Below are 25,948 nucleotides of genomic sequence, written 5' to 3'. Positions count from 1 at the left end.
CAGGGTGATCATGTGACTTGCGGGGGTGGGGCTGCGCCGGCCTCTTCCCAGCCAGCTTGAAAGGGTTTGCGTAACCGGCCTTGTGGGCCCTTAAAGCGCTCTGTTAAAGCGCTCTGTAGGCGGCCTGGCCTCAACTCCCTTAGTCTAGGCGCACGAAGGGAGTTGCTCCTAGCTCTCGTCCGTCCCAGGTTCGCTTTTCTTTCCTTCCCGATGCCTGGCTCTTAGATCCACTACCGCAGAGTCTGCGGCTGCCAGGAAGCCCAGATTCGAGTGTCCGGAGAGTAACCGGAAGTGCTGTCCCCAGGCCTAGGGGCGGCGCCGGCGGCTGCAGGGTAAGCGCGGCCTGCGGGGCCCAGGGGTGGGAAGGGTGCGCGGCGGGACCCAAGACCCAGGGCCACAGTCGAGTGGGACCAGCCCCTGTTCCTGGACACTGAGCATGGTCTGGTCCCCCCTGACGGCGGACGGAGGACTGAAAGATGGTCAGTGAAAAGTTGAAAGAAGAGAACCTTAGTACGGTAGTTCCTAGAGATAATAATAGTAAACACGGCAAGGCACTTTTCAAAGCAATATATATCTTTTATATATATCGAGGAAAAAAAGGACGTTGAGTGGATTTTTCTCTTCATCTTCAGTGCAGGAATTAATTATGTTGCAGTTGAATCTATCTGCAGAAAAATCTGGTTTGTTTAATCTTCCTATAACCATTTCTTTTTGGAAAACGGAATTACATATAACTTTATATTATATACACTTATCGCGTGCACTTTGGGGTTTGTAGACGAATGGGTCTTTGATCTTAGAAGCTGAGATAATACATACAAAAACAATTAGCAGAAGGAGAAAAAACAAACGAAAAACGAGGCTTAGGGCTTTGTTACGAAGTTGCAGTTAGTAATTATTCAGAAAGACTCCTGACATTTTGTCTAGAGTTAGTCGGAACTGATGGCTACCCGTGGCAGGTACTTCCTGCAGGAGAAACAATGTAAGCAAAGATAGGAAGAGATAAGCTATGGTTGAAGGATGCTCACTAGAATGGAGAGGAAATCAGACCAGTTTTCTAGGCCAGCTCTAGAAAAATTATGAATTATAAATTTCACAAGGTCATCGTCTACATTATTTATTTTTCCTCTAGGAGAGGGAAGAATTGAGTGTTGTGAATAGTTCTGGACTAGAGACCTTTTGAAACCAAAAGGAAGATGGTCTTGAGTCTTTCTTGTTATGGTAAGTGGCATACCAGGCTCTGTTTCTGTATAAATGTGGATGGGGGCGTGGGGTGGGGCAGGGCGAAAGGAAAGTATGGGAGAAGATATATGGAAAAAGAGAATGGCCCTTTCTTAGCTCCTAAGATAGCAGAGTGATAAAACTGGGCTCTATCCTACCAACTTAAGGCTATTTTCTACTCCTTTTCAACATGCATGCATATACACATTAGGCTTGCAGTAATTGCTTTTTGATTGATTTGTAACACAAAGAGGGTAGTATGCCTAATGCTTAGGTAGGCTCTGGAGTCAGAAGATAGGTATTTAAATCCTGACTCTGCTACTTACTATTTGTAAATTGTTGGGTGATTATCTAACTGCCGTAAGCATCAGGTTTTCCATCTGTAAGATCCAAACATTGGTATTAATACCTATTTTATAGGATCCTTGGGAGGACTAAATGAGATAATCCATGTAATCAATGAAAAATAAATGAGAAATTTCCAAGCCTAAGGCCTATAAACACCATCTAGTTTTTAAATAATGCTTTACTAACTTTGTCTCTTGGTTCCATATACCCTTTAAGGATAACCATGAACTCTCAAGTTGTATGAATTAGCCTGTCTGCTTGGACTTTTGTTGTCTTCCAGTTTATTCCTTTCACTTTGACCCTAGGCATGAAAGAGTACTAGTCTCTTCCTAGGATGAGGCAAGAGAAGCATCCTAAAGGAGGGTACCCTGGAGCTAAGACTTGAAAGATGTATTTGAGCTTGCTAGATGAACCAGCCAGGGCTACTGGTCTAGTCTGTTATATTGCTACTGGGGGTCCAAGGATGATGATTGCCTTTTTGTTCTGGTATTTGTTCACACTTTTCATTTATTCACCAAATGTACTCTAGGTACTAGGGATATTACAGTAAGCAAAAGACTAAGTCCTAACCCTAATAGAAGTTATATTTTAGTAAAAAGACAAACAAATGAACAAATATAAAATGTGTACCACAAAGTTGAATAGTGATAAGTGCTATGGAGAGAAATAAAATGGGATAAAGCAACACAGGCTAAATTTTAAATAAGATAGTCAGGGTGTGCTGCTTTTTGAGGAAGTAGTCTTCAGGCAGAGACTTGAGTCCAATAAATGAGTAAGCTGCATGGGAAAGAGCATTCTAGGCAGAAGGAACAGGTGCAAAAAGCTTGGAGGTGGCCTGTGAGGCTGAAGATACGCAGAGGTACCACATTATGTAGGGCAGTAAAAACTTTGGATTTTATTCTGAGTGTGATAGGAAACAGTATTTGAAATTAGGGAAGTGTCATGATCTGTTTTTTTTTTTTTTTTTTTTTTGAGACGGATTCTTCGCTTTGTCACCCAGGCTAGAGTGCAGTGGCACGATCTCAGCTCACTGCAAGCTCCGCCTCCTGGGTTCACACCGTTTTCCTGCCTCAGCCTCCCGAGTAGCTGGGACTTCAGGCACCTGCCACCATGCCCGGCTAATTTTTTGGTATTTTTTAGTGAAGAGTGGGTTTCACGGTGTTAGCCAGGTTGGTCTGGAACTCCTGACCTTGTGATCCACCCACCTCGGCCTCCCAAAGTGCTGGGATTACAGGCGTGAGCCACCGCGCCCTGCCTTATGATCTGTTTTGAGGTTTGGCACCCACACTTACTTTTTTAGGTGTTGACATCTAAAAAAAAACTTGGATATAAATAGGAAAATTATTTCCTTATTTATTCAGTTTTTTTTTCTTCTTCTTCTTAATGCCCCACACTTCATTGGTGGTTTAGCACAAATAAGACACCTTGGACTGATAACTTTAGGGAAAAATGTAAATGATTTGCCTGGCTGTGACAAAACTAAGAATCCTTTATTTTCACTGTATTCTCCTATTGAGCTTAACAATAGTACAAAGTTTAAAAGACAAAACCTTTAATGAACCCCCCATCTTACAGCTATTTGTCTGTATCCCTGCATATCTTTACTTAATTGTGATTCTGAGTGGGAATTCTTCTTTTTCCTTCTAATATTGCTCCATAAATTTTTTCTAGTTTTTGCATAATCTTCATATTTATCATTAACTGGCCAAATTGTTTTATTAGTTGTTTTAAGTGGGTTTTGAACAAGGCTTTGCACAAGAATCAGGCATAGAAAATGGGCTTGGCCGGGCGCGGTGGCTCACGCCTGTAATCCCAGCACTTTGGGAGGCCGAGGCGGGCGGATCACAAGGTCAGGACATCGAGACCATCCTGGCTAACACAGTGAAACCCCTTCTCTACTAAAGAATACAAAAAATTAGCCGGGCGTAGTGGCGAGCGCCTATAGTCCCAGCTGCTCGGGAGGCTGAGGCAGGAGAATGGCGTGAACCCAGGAGGTAGAGGTTGCAGTGAGCCGAGATTGTGCCACTGCACCCCAGCCTGGGCGACAGACCAAGACTCCGTCTCAAAAAAAAAAAAAAAAGAGTATAAAGAAAATGGGCTTAATACATGTTAGTGGTTCTGTGCATGTGAAGGTAGAATTAAGAAAATAGTAGAATCTACCATTTATTAAGCATCTACTGAGACCTAGACATTGAGCTTAGTACCGGCAGTGTCTTGGTTCTCATAGCAACTCTGTGAGGAAAAAAGAGAAAGTTGAAGTTAAAGGAAATTAAGTTACTCACCACAGCTACAAAGGAGTAGAGTGGGAATTTGAACCAAAATCTGCATACAGAGCTTAAACTGTCAGTATTAACCACCAAAATAAACCAACCTTTAGCCACCATGTTTTTTGAAAACCAAAATAAAATACTTTTTAATTTTGAATAAGTACAGACATACAAAAATTGCAAAATGATACACCCATATGCTCTAAATAACAGTTTACTATATTTGCTTTAGGATTTTGACTCTATTAAGCAAACGTTTTAGTCTGTTTTGGGCTGCTATAACAGAATACTATAGACTTGAGTAATTTGTAATGAACAGAAATTTATTGGCTTATGATTCTGGAGATTCGAAAGTCCAAGACAGGGACTGGCATCTAGTGAGAGCCTTCTTTCTGTGTCATTTCATGGCAAAAGGGCAAAGAGAGAGTGAGAGCAGGCAAGAGTGCTCAGAAAGGGACCAAACTCATCTTTTTATGAGGAACTGACTCCTGAAATAATGGCATTAGTCTATGAGGGTGGTGCCCCTGTTACCCACATACCTCCCATTAGTACCTGTTTCCCAACGTCACTGCATTGGGGATCAGGTTTCCAATGCATTAACTTTGGAGGATACATTCAAAGCATAGCAATACGCATATACGTATATATAGATTTTTTTCCTGAACCATTTGAGAGTAAGCTGTAGACATCGTGCCTCTTCTCCAACAGAAGCAATCAGAATCAACATCTCCATATGCATGTACAGTACTACTAGCTACATGCCATCCTTAGGAGAACTGAGAAAACAGTCATTCAGATTCATTTTCTGTGGGGACTTCTTTTCTAGAACCCTGGTTGAGAAAGCCTGTCCTAAATACTCAATTGTATATTTCCTAAAAACAAGGATATTCTCTAGAAATTATCGTTACCATTATCAAAGTCAGGAAATTAACATTCATAGAATAAGTACTATTATCTAATCTCCAGACCTTGTTTGAACTTAGCCAATTGCTCCACTCATGTTGTTTAAGACAAAAAGAGAAAAATGTTTTTTGTGGGCCAAGATCTAATTCAGCATCAGTCATTTAATTTAATTATAATATTGTCTCTATTGTGAACATATTTTCAGACTTTGTCTTTCATAACTTTGACAGTTTTTGAATATTTAGGCCATTTATTTGGTAGTTTCCCTCAGTTTGGGTTTCTCTGATGTTCCCTCATGATCAAATTCAGGTTAGACATTTTTGGCAAGATACCTCAGAAGTGATGTTATGTTTTTCTCTTTGCATCATATTAGGAGGCACATGATGTTTTAGCTCATTACTGGTCATATTCACTTTAGTTGAAGTACCACTTGGTTAAGGTGGCATCTTCCAGGTTTCTATACTATGAAGTTACTCTTTTTGTATTTATAATTATTAAATATTTAGTGGGGAGATATTTTCAGATTATGTAAATATCTTGATTCTCAAAAAATTTTTCATTCACTAGATTTTTGCACAGTACTCTTTTTTTTTTTTTTTTTTTTTTTGAGACGGAGTCTCACGCTGCTGCCCAGGCTGGAGTGCAGTGGCGCGATCTCGGCTCACTGCAAGCTCCGCCTCCCGGGTTCCCGCCATTCTCCTGCCTCAGCCTCCTGAGTAGCTGGGACTACAGGCGCCCGCCACCGCGCCCGGCTAATTTTTTGTATTTTTAGTAGAGACGGGGTTTCACTGTGGTCTCGATCTCCTGACCTTGTGATCCGCCCGCCTCGGCCTCCCAAAGTGCTGGGATTACAGGCTTGATTTGCACAGTACTCTTGATTGAACATGAAGTTTTTAATTCCATCATTTCTTCTATATTTAATTGTTTGCTTTTCTAATGCAAAAAAGCTTTCCCTTCTATACACTTTTTTTTAAATGAGTGCAAATTCATGGATTCTTATTGTGTGACTAATTTATTACTGTTATTACTTATTTCAGTGTTCTGCTTGTTCCAGATTTGTACAGTGGCAGTCCTTCCATCCTGAATTGTGGGTCCTTCTGGCATATTGCACCACTTTTTGAGCACTTCCTTACTTTCTGACACATCAGGATAGTCCAGGCTCATCTTACACTTTCCAAACCCTGGAAACAGCCATTTCTCCAAAGAGTCTTGATTCTTTTCAATGGAGAATGGTATTTAGAAACCCATATCTGAATGCTTGGTATACTCATTACTATTAGGATTTTATTGTTTCTGTGACTTCTCAGCAAACATTACTAGGAAAAAAAAAATACACATAATTTCACACATACATACATTTCTTTATTCTCTATATAAACCTTAAAATCTTGACTTATACTGATACTTCTAATTCCAGTTAAACACTACAGAGTTGATTCTAGCCTTTCTCTTTTCTATATTTTTAGCCTTCTTCATTGACAATGAGGAATCTAGGTGACATTATCCATAGTATATTTACTTATTTATGCAGTCCTAGGATACACATTAAGTAGTGTACCCTTATCCCGACAGGGGAGAAAACCTCTACTGATTCGAGTTATTTTTATCTTGAGATTGAATATACATAGTCCCAATACTGTGTTAAAGAGTTTTTTTTTCCTCTTCTGCATAGTTGTTATTTATTTGAAACACAGGTACGTTTGTTTTTATGCTTTTCTCCTCCATCTTGACTATTTAGTTCATTAGTTCATTCATTTATTGAATATGTAAAATATAACATAATTCTAAAAGTAAAAATATGTGTGTTGTGTCTTCATATTCTTAGAGAAACATGACTCTTCCTCCTCCACCCAATTCTGTTTTCCTGTGCCCCCAGTTCCATTTTTATCTGCCTTGTAATGATAACCAATCTCATTACTTTCTTGTTTTTTGGGGCAAGTGGAGAAATACATATTTTTATTTCTACTTTCTTACATAAAATACAACATACTTTTTTACAGTTTGCTTTTTAAAATTTATAATTTATCTTGGAAATCACTCCACATCAGTTGATAAAGATGTTCCACATTCTCTTTTACAGTGGCATAGTACTCCATTATATGTGGATGTACCATAGTTTATTCACCATTTTTTTATGTACAGATATTTAAGTTATTTTAAATATTTTTCCATTACAAACATTACTACAGTGAGTAATATTATGCTTTATATTTTCATGTTATTGGAGTTGAATCTTCAGAGTCCATTTCTAGAAATGGGATTGCTGAGTCAAAAGTAAATGTATATCTAGTTTTGTTACATATTGCCACATTCCCCTGTGGAAGAGATTGTACCAATATGCATTCTCTCCAGCAACAGAGTTTGTCTGTTTCCTTACAGTGTTGACAACGAAATGCATTGTCATACCTTTTAATGTATGCTGATTTAATTGGTGAGAACTGGTATTTCATGTACTTTTAAAAAATTACTTCATTTTTATATAGACTTACCAATTTGCATTCCCCCCAGCAACATATGAGTGTGTCTGTTTCCTTACAGTGTTGACCACAAAATGCATTGTCATACCTTTTAGTGTATGCAGATTTAATTGGTGAGAACTGGTATTTCATGTACATTTAAAAAATTATTTCATTTTTATAGACTTTACTTTTTAGAGAACTGTTAGGTTCATAGGAAAATTGAGCAAAAAATACCGAGAGTACCTGTATGTCCCCTACCACTCCCTTTACCCTGACACATGCACATACCACACACACAGCACACACAGCATCCCCCACTGTTAATATCTTCAACAGAGTGATACATTTCTTACAATCAATGAACTTAAGTTGATACATCATTGTCACCCAAACTCCATAGGTTACATTAGGGTTCACTCTTTATGTTGTACATTCTATGGGGTATCTATAATTTTTTTTTTTTTTTTTTTTTTTTTTGAGATAGAGTTTCACTCTTGTTGCCCAGGCTGGAGGGCAGTGGTGCCATCTCGGCTCACTGCAGCCTCTGCCTCCCAGGTTCAAGCGATTCTCCTGCCTCAGCCTCCCTAGTAGCTGGGATTACAGGCTCCTGCCACCAGGCTTAGCTAATTTTTTGTATTTTTAGTAGAGACGGGGTTTCACTATATTGGCCAGGCTGATCTTAAACTCCTGACCTCAGGTGAACCACCTGCCTCAGCCTCCCAAAGTGCTGGGATTGCAGGCGTGAGCTACCACGCCCGGCTCGACTTTCCAATTTTTTAAACTGGTTTGTTTTTTTGTTGAGTTTTAAGGTATATGTATATTTTTGTATATTTGGGAGATTTTAAAATGTTGGGAATAACAGTCTTTAATCAGATGTGTCTTCTGCAAATATTTTCTCCCAGTCTGTGACTTGTCTTCTCATTCTCTAGACAGTTTGTTTCATAGAGCAGACATTTTTAATTTTAAAGTCCAGCTTGTCAATTTTCCTCCATGGATCATGCCTTTGATGTTGTATCTAAGAAGTATTGCCAGCACAGGCATGGTGGCTCACGCCTGTAATCCTAGCACTATTGGAGGCCAAGGTAGGCAGATCACTTGGGCTCAGGAGTTCAATACCAACCTGGGCAACACGGTAAAACCCTTGTCTCTACCAAAAAGAGCCTGGACTAGTGACATATGCCTGTGGTCCCAGCTACTCAGGAGGCTGAGGTAGGAGGACCACTTGATTCTGGGAGGCAGAGGTTGCAGTAAGTTGAGATCGCACCACTGCACTCCAGCCTGGGTCACAGAGCGAGACCCCCATTCCAAAAAAATAAAATCATTGCTATACCCGAGGTCATCTAGATTTTCTCCTATGTTATCCTCTAGAAGTTTTATAGTTTTGTGTTTTATACTTAGGTATCTGATTCATTTGGGGTTTGTAAATTTTTTTTAATTGAGAAGTAAAATATGTATGTATTTATATGTATACATTGTGGAATAGCTAAATCAAGCTATTTAACATATATTACCTCACATACCATTTCTTGTGGTGAGAACATAAAATGTACTCTCAGCAATTTTCAAATATGCAGTGTATTTTTATTAGCTGTAGTCACCATGATGTAGAACTCTAGAACTTACCTAGAGTAGAACTCTAGAACTTATTCCTGCTGTTTAACTGAAATTTTATATCCTTTGACCAATATCTTCCCAACCCCGCTACCTCTCTCCTGGTAGCCACCATTTTACCATCTGTTTCTATCAGTTAGACTGTTTTATACTCTGTATGTAAGTGAGATTATGTGGTATTCATGTTTCTGTGTCTGTCTTATTTCACTTAATGTCCTCCAACTTCATTTATGTTGATGCAAATGACAGGATTTTCTTCTTTTTTTTTTGCATGTGAATGTCTAGTTACTTCAGCGCCATTTGTTGAAAAGACTATCTTTTTCTGCATTGTATCTATTGCCTTTGTTCCTTTATCATAGGTCAGCTGATTCTATATATATGGGTATATTTTTGGACTCTCTTCTGTTCCATTTATCTATTTGTCTGTCCTTTCACCATTACCATACTTTCTTGATTACTGTATCTTTAGTGTTGTGACTTCAAGTAGTATATAGTAAGTGTTGAACTTAGGTAACATCAGCGCTCCAACTTTGTTCTTCCCCTTCAGCATTATGATAGCTAATCTAGGTCTTTTACCTCTTCATATAAACTTTGTATCAATATGTCAATATTTACAAGATAATTTGCTGGGATTGTGTTGAATCTATAGTACAAGTTGGGAAGAACTGACTATTTGACAGTATTGAGTCTTCTTATCCATGAATGTGGAATATCCCTCCATTTATTTAGTTCTCTTTTTTATTTCTTTTATTAGAGTTTTTAAATTTTCTTTGCATAAATTATGAACATATTTGGTTAGATTTATGCTTAAGATGTTTCATTTTTTAGAGTGTTAATGTAAATGGTATTATGTTTTTAATTTCAAATTTCACTTGTTCATTGCTGGTATAGAGGAAAATAATTGATTTGTATATTTACCCTGTATTGTGCAACCTTAACTGTAATCACTTCTTAGTTCCAGGAGTTTTTTGTTGATTATTTTTTCAGATTTTTACATATGTGGTCATGCCACTTACAAAGACAGTTTTATTTCTTCCTTCCTAATCTGTATACCTTTTATTTCTTTTTCTTGTCTTACAGCATTATCTGTCTGTTCCAGTATGATGTTGAAAAGCAGTGGTGAGAGAGAACATTCTTACCTTGTTTTTGATGTTAGCTGAAAGCTTCTAAGTTTTCACCATTAAGTATGATGTTAGCAGTGGTTTTCTTGTAGATGTTGTTATCAACTTAAAAGAAGTTTCTCTCTATTCCTAATAATGTCATGTATTTTAATTTGCATTTCTCTAATTATGAGATTGAACAGCTTCTCATATGTTTAAGGGACATTTTTATATTTTGTGTGTGTGAGAATTGTCTTTTGCTTATTTTTGTATCAGATTTTTATTTTCCATCAATTTTTAAGAGATCTTTATATATTAGGTATATTGTTCCTGTATCTCAAATATTGTTAGAAATATTTTATCTCAGTTTGCCCATTGACTGTTGACATGGTTCATTTTTTATATATATAAAATGTTTTTGGCCAGCACGGTGGCTTGCTCCTGTAATCCCAGCACTTTGAGAGGCTGAGGCGGGCAGATCACCTGAGGTCGGAAGTTTGAGATCAACCTGACCAACATGGAGAAACCCCGTCTCTACTAAAAATACAAAATTAGCCAGGCATGGTGGCTCATGCCTGCATTCCCAGCTACTCAGGAGGTTGAGGCGGGAGAATCACTTGAACTCAGGAGGCAGAGAGTGCAGTGAGCCAAGATCACGCCATTGCACTCCAGTCTGGGCAACAAGAGCGAAACTCAGTCTCAAAAAATATAAAATAAAATAGAAAAAAGAAAACTTTAAAAAAAAGTTTTTATTTTTAGTCAAATGATTAGTCTTACAGATAGAAAATTTTTGGTACCCTAAGATTAAAGTAGAATTTACTTTAGTTTTCTTATAGTAGCTTATCGTTTCCATGTATACATTTACATCCCTAACCAGTTGGGAGTTGTATGAGGTATAGATGAAATTGTACCTATTTTCATGTGGCTACCTTGATGTTTTACCATCGTTTATTTAAAAGTCCATTGCCCTGGTGATTTGAGATGTCATCTTTATTGCATACTAAATTTCTATATGTGTTTGTGTCTATTTCTGGATTTTCTATTCTATTTGTCTCTTTATCTAATTGTGTTTTGAAACTCTGTTGTTTTAATATTAGAAGCTTTAGAGTTTATTTTAATGTCTCACGGGTTTAGTTACCCTTCATAGTCTGTCTTTTCATTGCTTCCTGGCTGTCCTTGTTGGTCTTTTCAAAGTGAACTTGAGTAGCAACTGTATAGCTTAGGCATTGGAGATTTTTCTGTAAAGGGCCAGAAAGTATTTTATTTAGGCTTTGGTGGCTATCTGGTCTCTATTGTAACTACTCAATTCTGCCTTTCAATACATTAATGAATAAGTATGACCCTATTTCAGTAAAATTTTATTTGAAAAAAAATGTGGCAGGCCAGAATTGGCCTGTGGGCCATAGTTTGCCACTCCTTAGTCTAGTTTCATAAATAAGCTTGTTATTTTTATTGAGATTGCATTGTTTATAAATCTTAGGAGGGAACATCTTCATAATATTGAATTGTTCTATACAACAACAAAGGATGTCCTTCCATTTTTTCAAGTCTATTTTTGGGTGTCAGGAGGGAGAAGGTTTTCCTATGGTTTATTGGGCATGGCTATTTTTTATTTATTTCTAAGTAGTTTTATATTGCTGCTGTTATACAAAGGTTGTTCTCTATCATTGTGTGTTCCAATTAGGTATTATTTATGTTTATTTTAAAAACTGGTGATTTCTATGTGGTGAATTTTATATCATGCTATCATACTGAATTCCTTTATCATTTGAGTTAGTTTTAGCATTGGTCCTTTGTAGGGTTTTCTAATTATACTATTAAATCACCTCCAATAGAGATAGTTTTACTTCTTTCACACCTCTAATTCATTTTTCTAATTGCATTGATTAATACTTCCAGGTCAGTGACTGAAAAGAGGAGTATTGGCCATCCTTGCCTTGTTCCTGATCTTAGTAAAAATTATTATAGTTTTTCTAACTTAAGGTATTGGATGAAAGAATGTATGTTTTATGATATTAAAAGGAAGTATCTGTTAATTCCCACTTTCTTGAGTGTTTTTGTCCAGAATAGATGCTGATTTCTGTTGCAAGTTCTTTCACCGTCTATGGAGATAATTACATTATTTTTCTCCATAGGTCTGTATGGGGTATTATATTTAGTGGATTTCCTCATATTGAAAGATAGTCTAATTTTGAACCAGTTTTGCAAAAAATTCCACTTGGTCATGGTATATTATTTTCTTAATGTGATACCGATTTTTATTAGTATTTCTCACATTAATAAAAATGTTAGCCAGGCATGGTGGTGTGTATCTATAGTCCCAGCTATTCAGGAGGCTGAGCCAGGAGAATTGCTTGAGCCTAGGAGTTTGAGGCTACAGTGGGCTATGATTGATTGGGCCACTCTTCTCCAGCCCAGGCATCAGAGCAAGACCCCAACTCTTTTAAAAAAAAAAAAAAAAAAGTAATATTGGAAATTAATCGTTTTTATACTCTTTTCGTCAGTTTAGTTATCAGTGCTATTCTTGTTTCACAAAAATAATTAGGAAGTTGTTCTTTGTTTTCAGTGCTCTGGAAAATATGTATGAAGCATTGTGTTTATTTGGTCTGTTTAGATTTGTAGAATTCTTTTGTGAAACAATGTGGGCCTAGTGCTTTTTATGGAATGGTTCCTTTATAACTTTTTCTATTTATTCTCTGCAAATTGGTGTTTTAAAACTTTATGTCTTTAGTGGAGTCAACTCTAATAAATTGTGTTTCATAAACACTTATTTCATAGTTAATCATATTTATTTATATAGAGATTTGCAAAGTGGTTTCATGTATGTGTGTGTTTTCTGTTTGGTGGTTATTCTTCCTTGTCATTTCTTATTTTGTAAATGTGTGCTTTCTCTCTTTTTTTCTTCTTTAAGTTACCTAGTGGTTTATCTGTTTCTTTAAGTTTTACAAAATAAGTATGATTTTGATTTATCATTAGATTTACTGTTTTTGTATTCTTTAGTTCATTGATTTCTCCTTTTATCTATTTTTGTTATTATTTTGATTTTTTTCCCATTTAAAAAAATGATAGAGACAGGATCTTGCTATGTTGCCCAGGCTGGTCTTGAACTCCTGGGCTCAATTGAAATTTATTTTTTTATTAGCTTTTGATCTAAGAATTTAACTTGTTCAGTTTAATTCTTCTGTTTTTATTGATTAAAGAAATATAGGCATAAACTACTTTAAATTTATCCCATAGATTGTAATATATAATATTTTCAATTATGAATACTTAGAAATTTTGTTGAATTTTTCATTGCCCTTTTTACTGAAGAGTTTTTTAATGGTTTATTTTCCCTCTATTTGAAAGGACCTTTTGTTATTTGATATTTTAATAAATTTCTAGTTTTACTGCAGATTGTTTCTTATAATGTTTCTTTATGAAAATTAATGATGCTTTCTTTGTTACGTAATATATAACAGATTTTTGTGGATGATTCATGTGTGGTTGAAAAGAATGTGTACTTATCATGGCATACAGTTTAATATAAATAAGATTTACTTATTAATTAGGTTATTTAGGCCTTCTGCATCATTACTTCTTCTTGGTCCAGTTTGTATGTCTTTTATTGAGAGTGGTATATTAAGCTTTCCTATTATTAGTACTTTACCTCTGTTTCTTTGTGTCTGTGTCTCTGTTTTTCCTTTGTAAATGTGCCTGCTGTGTAATGTGATACATAGATAACCATGACTTTAGTGTAATTTAGAAAGTATTATTATGTTTAATGCTTTTGGCTTGAACTCTACTTTGCCTGATATCAGGATCAAAAGCTCTACTTTTATTGTTTCTGTTTGCCTAGTGTTCCCTTTCCCACCTGCTTACTTTTAGCCTGCCTGAATCACTTTGGTTTAGGTGTCTCTTGTATTTAGCATACAGTTAAGTCTTGCTTGTGAGCCAAAATGAAAATTTCTTTTAATAGGCGTGTTAAGCTCACTTATATTTATTGATATAGTTGATGTTTGGTTTTAACAATGTCATTTTATTTGTTATAACTGTATTTTATTACATGTTTTTCTACATGATAGGTTTTCATAGCTCTTTCGTGACTTTCTGTTTTGAATGTTTGATTTTTGTTACATTAGCTACTTTTGTACTTAGATTTATTTTATTTTATTTTATTTTTTTGAGGTGGAGTTTTGCTCTTGTTGCCCAGGCTAGAGTGCAATGGCATGATCTCGGATCACCGCAACCTCCGCCTCCGGGGTTCATGCGATTCTGCTGCCTCAGCCTCCCGAGTAGCTGGGATTACGGGCATGCACCACCACGCCCGGCTAATTTTGTAATTTTAGTAGAAACAGAGTTTCTCCATGTTGGTCAGGCTGGTCTCGAACTCCCGACCTCAGATGATCCGCCTGCCTCGGCCTCCCAAAGTGCTGGGATTACACGCATGAGCCACTGCACCCGTCCGTACTTAGATCTTTTTTAATGCCTTTAGTCCATTAAAAAAATAAATTTCTATATTTAACCTTTAATTATTTGGTTTTTAAGGTTTTTAAAATTTTTCTTTTCCAAAAGGCCATTTTAGCTTCAGGTGATTTTTTAGTTTAATAGTATCTTTTAACTCTCACCTGCCATTAATACAACATTGTAATCCCACCTTATTCGTGGGGGATATGTTCCAGGACTCCTGGTGTATACCTGAAACTGCAGATAGTATTGAACCCTAAATGGCTTTTTGTTTTGTTTTGTTTTGTTTTTTTACATACTTATTTGTGATAAAGTTTTTTGTACTTAGAGTGGGTTTTTCTTTCTGGCAATAAATTTTAGGCCAATCTTGCCCACTGCTAGCTCTCTTCTCTTTACCCCACATTCTCAGATTGTCCTTGCTCTCATTGATAGCTTATGGCTAGAATGTGAGAGACAGCTATATGGGATTTGGTGACAGTGTGGGCTTTGTATAGTACATTTGTTCATCTTTTTCTTACTGCTTTAAAAGGATGTATTGAGAGATTTGGATTTCTGTAGCCACCATTATCCCCTCTGACTATGTTTTATTACCACGTTCTTTATATTTCCTCTAGAGATATTTTCCTTTTTTTTTTTTTTTTTTTCATATTTAAGTCAGTTTTCTGTCCATTGACTTCCATGGCCAATTTTAAATAATTGGTGTGCAAACACTGCATGTTCTCACTTATAAGTGGGAGCCAAACAATCCGAACGTAGACACAGGGAGGGGAACAACACACACTGGGACTGTAGCAAGGTGTGGGGGCAGGGAGAACATCAGGAAAAATAGCTAATGCATGCTGGGCTTAATAACTAGGTGATGGGTTGATAGGTACAGCACACATTTACATAGGCACACGTTTACCTATGTAGCAAACCTGCACATCCCTCACAGGCACCCTGGAACTTAAAATAAAAATAAATAAATAAATGATGTGGAAGCTTATAGGTTTTCTGAAAAGTCTCAGTTGACAATTATGTTTTACAGTTTTTTCTCACTTCTGTATTTAGGGCTACATTGAGTTTAGGCCCCAGGATACTGAAGAGGACCAAAAGGGGAAAAAAAAAAGGAAGTAAAATCACTGCTGGTTGAATGGCATTTAAAATTCTGGTCTTTCCTGACTTGCATGCTATGTGCTTTTCAAAGTTGTCAAATAACTGGGCCATACATTCTGTCCAGACTTCTTAGTTGGGTTCAGTAGGATAACATTGGTGACATGTGTTTACTCCATCTTACCTGGAAGTAGAGCCATAAAACATGTCATTTTAATACTAGCAGCTATGAGCTAAGTATCATAGAGAGCCTCAGCTCTATGGCCCTATATGCTGCCTGGGTCCAAGTAGTTCCATTTTTGCTTCTGATCCTCAGTAGCAGGAAGGTTGTTGAGGGAAATGAAAGTCCCATTAACCTAAGGATAAGGCAGGTTAAAACTTCTAGAGAAAGACATCAGCGGCTAAGTGTGGACTCTCTAACTTCTTTTTGTGCCCCAATTGACCACCTCCTGGGTTGTTTGTGGTTGAAATATAAAGCAACTTAGGGTGTTATAAATTTTGAATAACCAAAATTGTGATAATTACGTGGGTTCCAGTGGTAGTAAGGTGGTAATTTTGTTATAATCCCAAAAATACTTTGTAGTCTCTATTATACTTTGGATCAGGACAGCCTGAGTTCCTGTGGGGAAGATAATGGCTTAGTGTTTTCAAGATACCACCGAGATTTAGTGTTAGGAGCCCTTTGCTGCAATGTTGTTAAAGTTGCAAAGGAAGCTATAGATTGTGCAGATGGGTTATAGATTCTAAGGAGTCATATGGGATGATTTAAGACTCTACAGAATTGAATTTAAGGGATTAGATAAGAAAACCCATCTGTTCTTTTTAACTGTAGTTTACCCATTGTTAAGTCCTTTGAGTGTAAATGATCTAGTGCTAAATTCTCTCATTTATGGCTTCTATCCTTTTCTTGTCTTTGTGTTTTACAGAATGCTATCTTCCTTGAGAAGTCAAATTCTCAGGATCAAGAATGTATGTTTTCTTCCGTCTGGATTCTAGGTAAGCGACAGTTACTTCAGTATTTTGAAGTGTCCCTTCTCTTTCCCAGTCTCCATCTCATCAGAGTACCTCCCATTCTTTGTGACATTCAGTCCTTTTATTAGACAAGTAGAGAAATAGAATTTCAATGAGAATTCATTCATGCACTTAGCAGATGCTTGTTAAGCACCAACTTTGTAGCTGGCATTACTTTATATGGTAGGGAAAGATCATCAAACGAAACAGATATGCTTGTCATATTTTAGCAATAGACAATAAACTGAATAAAGTGAATTATGTAGTCTGTTAGAAGGTTTTGAGTGCCATGAAGAAAAGTAAAGCAGAAAAGGGGAATAGTGAATGTTGGGGCATGAAGACTATTTACAACTTTAAACAGAGTGATTAGGAAAGGCCTTCCTCAGAAATGACATCTGAAAAAAATAGTCTTTGAAGGAATTAAGAGAAATTTGTGCACACATCTGGAGGAAGAAAGCTGTAGGCAGAAGAAAGAAAGCGCAAAGGCCCTAAGGGGAGTATATCTGGATGAGGAACAGCTAGGAAGCCATTGCGGCTGGATTAGAACATGCAAAGAGAAGAATAATATAAAAGGGTGTCAGAGAGTCAGTGACAGGCTAGCAGGGCAGCTCAAGTGGACCTGTTGGGCTATTGTAAAAGTAAGAAATAAAGAGTGGTTTGGACCGGAATGTAACAACAGAAGCTGGTGAGAAGTGGTTAGACTCTGGATGTGTTTTGAAATGGAGCCAACAAATTTGTTGATGGCTTGATTGTGAGGTATGAGAAAGAAGAGTGCAGGATGACTCCAAGGTTTTAGCCTGAAGAAATAAAGGATGAATTTGCCATTAACTGAGATGAGGCAGGCGATAGGTGGAGTAGATCTGGCATCCAGCCCCAGTGTAAATCCTTTGCTCACTTCCTTTGACTATAAGGCAAAAGCAGATACTTGCCATTTAGCTCTGTAAACTCAATTTAATAAAATAGGAGTAATGCTTGTGATACTTTAGGCTTTGAGGATTGAGATTGTGACAGTGACAGAATATACTCTGGTCTTATAGTCTAAGGAGTTCTGTGATACTGTGAAAGTCACCTGAAAGATGTAATTTGGACCAGAAAAAAGTAATTTCTAGGACAATTCATAGATCATAGAGATATGCTCAAATATTTGTGAAGGGGGCCTGCCCCTCCACACCTGTGGGTATTTCTCACAAGGTAGAGACAAGAGACTGAGAAAAGATAAGACACAGAGACAAAGTATAGAGGAAGAAAAGTGGGCCCAGGGGACTGGAGCTCAGCAAGTGAGGACCTGCACCGGCACTGGTATCTGAGTTCCCTCAGTATTTATTGATCACTATCTCTACTATCTTGGTGAGGGGGATGTGGCAGGACTATAGGGTAATGGTGGGGAGAGGGTCAGCAGGAAAACATGTGAGCAGAGGACTCTGTGTCATAAATAAGTTTAAGGAAAGGTGGTGTGCCTGGATGTGCACATAGGCCAGATTTATGTTTGACTTTACACAGACATCTCGGTGCAGTAAAGAGCAGTATTGCCGCCAGCATGTCTCACCTCCAGCCATAAGGCGGTTTTCTCCTATCTCAGTAAATAGAATGTACGATCGGGTTTTACACCGAGACATTCCATTCCCAGGGACAAGTAGGAGACAGATGCCTTACTCTTATCTCAACTGCAAAGAGACCTTCTTCTTTCACTAATCCTCCTCAGCACAGACCCTTTACGGGTGTTGGGCTGGGGGACAGTAAGGTCTCTCCCTTCCCACGAGGCCATATCTCAGGCTGTCTCAGTGGGAAGAAACCTTGGACAATACCCAGGCTTTCTTGGGCAGCGGTCCCTGCGGCCTTCCACAGTGCATTGTGTCCCTGGGTACTGGAGAATGGAGAATAGCGATGACTTACCAAGCATACTGCCTCCAAACACATTTTTACCAAGGCACATCCTGCACAGCCCTAAATCCCTTAAACCTTGAGTCAATATAGCACATGTTTCTGCGAGCACAGGGTTGAGGCTAGGGTTACAGATTAACAGCATCTCAAGGCAGAAGAATTTTTCTTAGTACAGATCAAAATGGAGTTTCTTATGTCTTCCTTTTTCTACATAGACACAGTAACAGTCTGATCTCTCTTTCCGCCACATATTTGAAATGTAGAATTTTAATCACTGTATTTAGCATAAACATGTCTGTTTTGTTTAGCTTGTCTGCTTCAGTTTTGACTTCCCCATTCTTGTTAGCCTTGCAGTGCATTTTTCTCCCATTATGTCCCTCTGTGGTCACAATACTACATTTCTGTGGATCTGTGTTTTGACTCTGAAGAAACTGCGCTACTCCCACCTCATTCAGTTCTTTCTCCTATCCCTTTAAATTTTAGAACAGTTCTGAGTTGACATTTGAAATCTTGGTATATCTTTTTATATTTATAAATAACTTTTACTTACTACAATAAAAGTAAGTAAAAGTAGCAGCCTCTGTGCCTTTCGCAAGGAAAGCATACAAATTGCTGAATGGAAATTGGAAAACTGTGGTTAACAAATTGATGAAACAGAATGTTATCTATCATCTCATTACCCAGAGGTAACCATGTTACTACTATGTCTTTTAGATCCTTTTGACTTCCTGTTTTCTCTGAGTGCAAGTGTTATTTGTGTTCTGGTCTCATTACACTTAGTAATTTCCTGTATTCGGTGAGCTTTAATATCATTTCCTTTACAAATAGGTTCCAATCTAATATCTAGTTTATTGGATACTGGACCTTTTTGATAATTTAAGGAACTGTGTGCCTTCTCCCCAGAAAAGTACACATATACTGAACATTTTGCAGTTTCAAAGGTTTCAAAAATTACCTAGGAATCTGTGGATACCAAGTAAGAACTCCTCTTCTGGGTTTGAGTACGTACTGTGTGCCAGGCACTGTTCTAAGTGCTGGGGAAACAACTGTGAATGAAGTGAGCCAAAAATCCCTGTCTTTTAGGGGCTTACATTCTCTGGAGAAAAACAAAATCGAAAAGGAGAGGAGTATTGTTTGTGTGAGTCAGCTGGGATGGAGGTGTGGTACAGTTTAGAACAGGGTGGTTGGAAATGACTTCACTGAGAATATGCCAATTGAGCAAAGATCTGAATGAGGTGAGAGAGAGAGCCTTGAAGATTCCTTGAGGAAGAGCCCTTCAGCCAGGAAGAGATACCAAGGCTAAAGACCCTGAAATGGGAGTGAGTCTGTCTTATTTGAACAACAACAAAAACTCAGGGTGACTGGAGTGCAATGAGTAAGCAGAGGAAGAGCAGAGAAATGGATTGGAGTAGTAACTAGGAGTCAGATTTCTTAAGAGCTTGTAGGTTTCTAACAGGAGTGGTTTTGGTGGAGTGGTGAGGGTTGAATGTTTAATTGGAGTATGTTCCAGAAATCTTGGAATACAAAAATTGGAGACAATGAACAGCTTTATTTATTTCAAAGAGTTTTACTGTGGAGAGGAACAGAGAAATGGGAGAACAGCCTGAGTGTGAAGCAGTTGAGAGGCTTTTCTTGTTGATTGTGCTTTTGTTTTTGAGAAGAGAAATAATATTGGAATGGTCCAATAGGAAGGAATAAATTGATAATGCAGGAAAGGGAGGGTGGAATTGCTAGAGTGATGTCCTTGTGAACAAAGTGGGTATACAGATGGAAAGGCTATCTTTAGGTTGAGCAAGGGAAGTTTGTCATTTATGGTAGCAGAAGGAAAGATGCAGTATATGACCACACTTAAAAGAGGTTGTTTGATGTGGTGGGAGCACGTGGAAAGGATTTTGGTTTTGTGTATGTGGTGGTGTTTTGCTTGCTTGCTTCCATTTTCTTAGTAAAATAGGAAGCAAAATTATCAGGTCATACTCTTTAGGTGATGGATGGGGGGTTCTGAATGTATGAGGGAGAGGTTCAAACATATGAAAAGATCACTGAAGAGAGTTAAGTGTGAAGGATATGGAAAATGGCTTCTTTTCTTCCTTTTATTTATGTTATTTAGTCTATTTTTGGTAGTTGATAAATGCATTGACTCATTACTCCCTCTGAACTCTCTTGAATCAACCTAACTCTTTTTAAGATACTTGATCCTTTAGGCATTTCTGTATGTATGCATACCTCTAAACCATAGAATGAGGAGGAAAACAACTTTTTTTTACAGCTTTTCACCATGTGAAGAAACACCTGTTATAAATCTATGTTCCAAGCCTAGACTTTTATCTATAATCAGTCAGGATTTTTCTTTTTGAGCAAGTTATGTGCTTATATAATCATATCAAAGCAGAATCTTAAGCCCCTTTGTCATAATAATAGTGACAGTAAGAGCCAAAACAGAGGGCTTACCAGGAGATTCGTAGTGATTTAATGTTCTACGGGACTGTGTAAGGTAGTTTCTATTATTAATCCACTTTACAGATGAGGAAACAAAGCACACAGTGGTTAAGAAACTTGCCTAATATCACCACTAAGAAGATAGAGTCATAGAAACCTTACTTTTCTCTCTGGTCACTGGGAATTCTAATGATCATTAACTACTTTCTTCCAAGCTTTCTGCAGAAAGGACTCCAGACATACTCATTGACGGTCCCTTTTGATTTGCTTTCTTCATGAGCAGGCATAATAATTATTAGTCTTGTCTTGATTTCTCAGCTGAAGCAAAGAAAAATGAAGAGCTCTTGTTTTAAAATTACCCAGATTCATAGAGGAAAGAGTTCTTACTTGTAGTTTCCCATATGTATTGCTGATCAGTTTTATATTAGCAAAGAGTAAAAGCAAGTAACTGATTTCAAGCCATATAAAACCTAGAAGACTTAGGGCCTCTGATACAGAGTTTGTCTTTTCTGCAGTGATTTTAATTTTGAGAATTCTTTTCTTAGTTGTAGGAATATAAATAATATTTCTACTTTGTCTCACAGGGTTGGAAATGTCAAGTAAGGAATTAACGTATATGATGCTGGAAACTTGTAGAGGCTCATGACTGAAAGGCCTGAAACAGATGTATCTTCCAAGTTTTTATCAAGAAAATGACTGTGAGGGCAATGATGGGTCAAGAAGACCAGTGGAAAACTCCCTAGGAGAGAGCCATAGAAAATGTACACTTCAGAAGAGAGATGTAATCAGAGAACTCAAAAAAGGAAAATATATAATGTATGCCCTCAGAAGGGTAAAAAGATTTTTATTCATGTGCATGCGATTACTCAAATAGATGGTCATATATACCAGTGCCTTGAATGCAAGCAAAACTTCTGTGAAAACTTAGCTCTTATTATGTGTGAGAGAACCCATACTGGGGAGAAACCTTATAAATGTGATATGTGTGAGAAAACCTTTGTCCAAAGCTCAGATCTTATTTCACACCAGAGGATCCACAATTACGAGAAACCTTATAAATGCAGCAAATGTGAGAAGAGCTTTTGGCACCACTTAGCGCTTTCAGGACATCAGAGAACACACGCAGGTAAAAAATTCTATACATGTGACATTTGTGGCAAGAATTTTGGTCAGAGTTCTGATCTGCTCGTCCACCAGCGAAGCCATACTGGCGAGAAACCGTATCTATGTAGTGAGTGTGACAAATGCTTCAGTAGAAGTACAAACCTCATAAGGCACCGAAGAACTCACACAGGTGAGAAACCATTTAAGTGTCTCGAGTGTGAAAAAGCTTTCAGTGGGAAATCAGATCTTATTAGCCACCAGAGAACTCACACTGGGGAAAGGCCCTACAAATGTAATAAGTGTGAGAAAAGTTACCGACACCGTTCAGCCTTCATTGTACATAAAAGAGTTCATACTGGGGAGAAGCCCTATAAGTGTGGTGCCTGTGAAAAATGCTTTGGCCAGAAATCAGACCTTATCGTACACCAGAGAGTCCACACAGGTGAGAAGCCGTATAAATGCCTGGAATGTATGAGAAGTTTTACTCGGAGTGCCAACCTAATTAGGCACCAGGCAACTCACACTCACACTTTTAAATGCCTTGAGTATGAGAAAAGTTTTAACTGTAGCTCAGATCTTATTGTACATCAGAGAATTCACATGGAAGAGAAACCACATCAGTGGTCTACGTGTGAGAGTGGCTTCCTCCTAGGTATGGACTTTGTTGCCCAACAGAAAATGAGAACTCAAACAGAGGAGCTACACTACAAATACACTGTATGTGATAAAAGCTTCCACCAGAGCTCAGCCCTTCTTCAACATCAGACAGTACACACTGGTGAAAAACCATTTATCTGTAATGTGAGTGAAAAAGGTCTTGAGCTTAGCCCTCCCCATGCATCAGAAGCCTCACAGATGTCTTGACCAGGCAAGAAGCTGTAATACCAATCTTAAAAATTATTTACGTATCAGAGAACTCATTAAGATGAAGACAAATCTCAGACTTTGCTCAGAGCTCAGAATTCAGTGGAGACCAGAGAGCCTGCAATTGGAAGTAGGAGAAATTCTTTGCCCAGAGAGCTGCCCTCACAGAACACCTCATCCTCACTCCAATGAGAAAACTTCAGATGCCCAGAGTTTTTGAAAACTTTCTGTCTGAGCTCAAATTTGATCCCTCACAAGAGGATTCATACAAGTGGGAAACCTTACAAATGCACTGAGTGTGAGAGAGCTTTCTAGCAATGCTCAGCCCTTCTCGTTACAAGAGAATTCACACCGGAGAACAACTTTTTAAATGCCTTCAGTGTCAGTCGTGCTGCAGACAGTATGAACATCTCATTGGATCTCAGAAAACCCACCCTGGGGAGAAGCCCCAGCAAGTGTGGAAAAAGCTTCTAACAGAACTCTGACTTACCCATCAGAGAAGCCATACTGGTGAAAAATTGTATATTTGTCTTAAGTATGGCAAAAACATTCATTGGAGAGCCTTACTTGGGTTTGCACTCCCAAAAAAAACCCAATCTGAGGAAAGACTACAAGTGTCTGAATGAAGAGTGCTTGTTAGTGATCAACTCTTGTGGTACATCAGGGAACTCACATAAGTGAAAAAACCCATACTTACCTTGAGTCTGAAAAAACCTTTGGTAGAAGCTCCTGTCTTATTGGGCCCCCAAAAACCTGTTCTGCAGTGAGAGATTTACTTGTGGGTGAGAATCTATATACATATAATATGTATGAGAAGAACTGTTCTCATAGTTGACTCATGTGATAGAGAGGACTTTACATGAAATCAGTATGAAAATAGTTTTTTAGATACCCATAATCTTGTTCTGGGAGAAGCTAGGGCGGGTCAGAGTAGACCTGATGGTTAACTCAGGTAAAGATGCTTTTCTTTTATCTGAACCACTTAATGATTGCTTTACTTTTACTTTTTAAAAATTTCAGAAATCCAATAAAGGAAAGGACTGTAACCTTATGATAGAAGGTGTGGCATGTGTTACTGTTGGGGGAAAGGAGTATATTGACTTTGCCTTGGTTGATATTTTTATGCTTGTCTAGGACGGGACTAGAGTGTTGATAGTAACATGGCAGCCTTTTGGTGGCAGTGAAATGAACTAAGAAGCTAGGGAGTAGCTATCCTAGATCAAAACTCTCCCAATAGTTTTCCCTTTGCAGGACCAATCTTATAAAGAGAGACATACTCAGCTTTTTACTTAGTGTCAGTTGAGGCATACTCTCAAAAGTTTTTTCCCCTAAAATATCTTTCAAGTTTTTGCTGGTATTTGAAATTTCAAGTTTAGAAATTCATTTCTTTTTAACTCAAAGTGCAAATTTCATATAATGGTTATGATGGTTTTAGTGTCCATATTTTTGTGACTTCACTTATCATCTCTTTCAGCAATAGATACCCACAGTCAACTCCTAGTAAAATGGCTACAGGAAGACTGAAAGAAAAGTTTAAGCCTCAGTAGGCATAGAGTAAAAAATCACATAATGATGCATTATTAATATAAGAGTAAGGCTTTTTTTTTTATTTTGAGTGTCCTAACTCCAAACCTAGTGTTCTTTTCACTCCACTTTCCTGCTGTTTATAGCAAATCAAGACCCATAATGATACATCTTTCATTTATTTCAGTTCTGCCAAGGAAAGAGAAAATACCTTTTAATCCCAGGGAAAGGATTGCAATCACCACATTATAAGGTATATATTTGGCGTGGAATGCAGAATTCTAAATACTAGAAGGGAAAAGTAGTTGGCGGATTCATCAGAGGCTTAAGGATAAGTACTTGTTTCCAATTTAAAAGTATAATTAGGATTGTCTTTAATGATCTCCAGAAATACTATAATTAATCCAGAGATCTATCAATGGTCACATCTCAGTTTTTTTCTTCCCTCAGATTCAAAGACGTGTAATACCAATACTTCAGATTCCTGTAGTATTTGGGACTTTGTAGACTAGTGAATAGATATTTTGTTACTAGTCCAAATCCTCTGATTTTGGTTTGATTTGTCCTAGCAGATCCCTGAGCTTCAGAGAGTATTGCCATTTGGATTCTTGGAGTTGGCGAACTGCTACACTGCTACCTTGTGTATGACTCTAAGCTTTGATCCTAATGGCTGGTTGATGATCATGATAATATTAGGACCAGTGAATATAGCTTATAGTGATAATAAGGATTCTAGGGTATTTTTCTTTCTTTTAGAAAAAGATCCTGGAAGTTTATTTGATCTGACATGTTTTCGTAATTTTTAGAAATAGCTCTTGTACCATGAAAAATGCCCAGTATGGTAAGACACACAAGATGTATTTTTTTCTCTTTGGTGAAAATCATGCCTATCACTAGTATGTGTTTGACATTTGTAATATACTTAAAATAGTATTGGGTGTGAGGCATGGTGGTGATGAAAAGTAGCCTTATGGCTACTTGTTAGTCATTAGAGAGAACATGGAGAAGGGGTTAAAGTTGATATCATTAACAGGGCAATGACTTGACCCTCTTTCACTGATCTTACTGGTAGTTGTCTCTAGTTTTTAAGTAAATTAATGATGGACCATCCCTCAAACAGAGAACTTTGGGAGTATGAAACAAGACTGAGGGCTTTTAACCATGGGAGAAAAAAGGTTTTGGTATTATTCATATAGCATAACCTGAGGTTGGAGAGGACCACTTGGGAGCCTGTAACCAAAACTAGATGGTAACTTCTGGGATGGATGGAGGTTCCCTTGAAGCAGTGCCAACCTAAATCTACCTCAGGTAAGTAGTTAGATTAACTTTTTCAAGATTTCAGACCAAACAAGACAACTTGTATTCGGTTGATGTATTCCTATGCTTTAATGTTTTTGTTTGCCCTTAATTCTTAAATAAACATTTGTTCTGAAAAACTCCATTTCTGTCTGCACTGTACTGAGAGAAACAGCATTTCCTCTACACTTGCATTAGAATAAGGTGGTTAATAATGTGATACTTAGACCTGGAGGTAGAGATAACCATTGGACCATCTCGTAATTCCAGCAATTTTGGATGCTGAGGCAGAGAGGAACAGAAGGAATATTGTCTATGCTCTGCTGTGGACATTGGATCCTGTTGGAACCTCTGCACTGTATTCCATAAATGGGGCTAATAGTTT

General features: G+C 37.7%; 1 protein-coding gene across 5 annotated transcripts; it reads left to right on the top strand.

Moving 5' to 3' along the window:
* The first annotated feature begins 21 nt into the window (after positions 1-21).
* Positions 22-25,708, top strand: ZNF322 (zinc finger protein 322). Of its 5 annotated transcripts, none has more exons than XM_050788922.1 (5): positions 28-332; positions 1,133-1,221; positions 9,890-9,928; positions 16,374-16,443; positions 21,360-25,708. In XM_050788922.1, exon 5 carries the CDS (start codon positions 21,535-21,537, stop codon positions 22,741-22,743), a length of 1,209 nt encoding a protein of 402 aa, XP_050644879.1. In that variant the 5' UTR covers positions 28-332; positions 1,133-1,221; positions 9,890-9,928; positions 16,374-16,443; positions 21,360-21,534; the 3' UTR covers positions 22,744-25,708. The 5 variants fall into 5 exon arrangements, 4 of the variants coding, with proteins under 4 accessions (XP_050644878.1, XP_050644879.1, XP_050644880.1 ...); XR_007725233.1 differs by lacking the exon at positions 9,890-9,928 and having other exon boundaries at positions 34-332; positions 21,360-23,525; positions 24,455-25,708; XM_050788921.1 differs by lacking the exon at positions 9,890-9,928 and having other exon boundaries at positions 22-332.
* Positions 25,709-25,948: the final 240 nt, after the last annotated feature.

The sequence above is a fragment of the Macaca thibetana genome, chromosome 4 (genome assembly GCF_024542745.1).
Source record: "Macaca thibetana thibetana isolate TM-01 chromosome 4, ASM2454274v1, whole genome shotgun sequence".
In the NCBI taxonomy this organism is placed as follows: domain Eukaryota; kingdom Metazoa; phylum Chordata; class Mammalia; order Primates; family Cercopithecidae; genus Macaca; species Macaca thibetana.
The sequence above is the reverse complement of the archived record's forward strand: the minus strand, read 5'-3'. Positions and strand labels throughout refer to the sequence as shown.

Bases quoted from the DNA above. Each gene is read 5' to 3' on its own strand.
- ZNF322 (XM_050788921.1), top strand. From the start codon at position 21,535: ATGTACACTTCAGAAGAGAGATGTAATCAGAGAACTCAAAAAAGGAAA.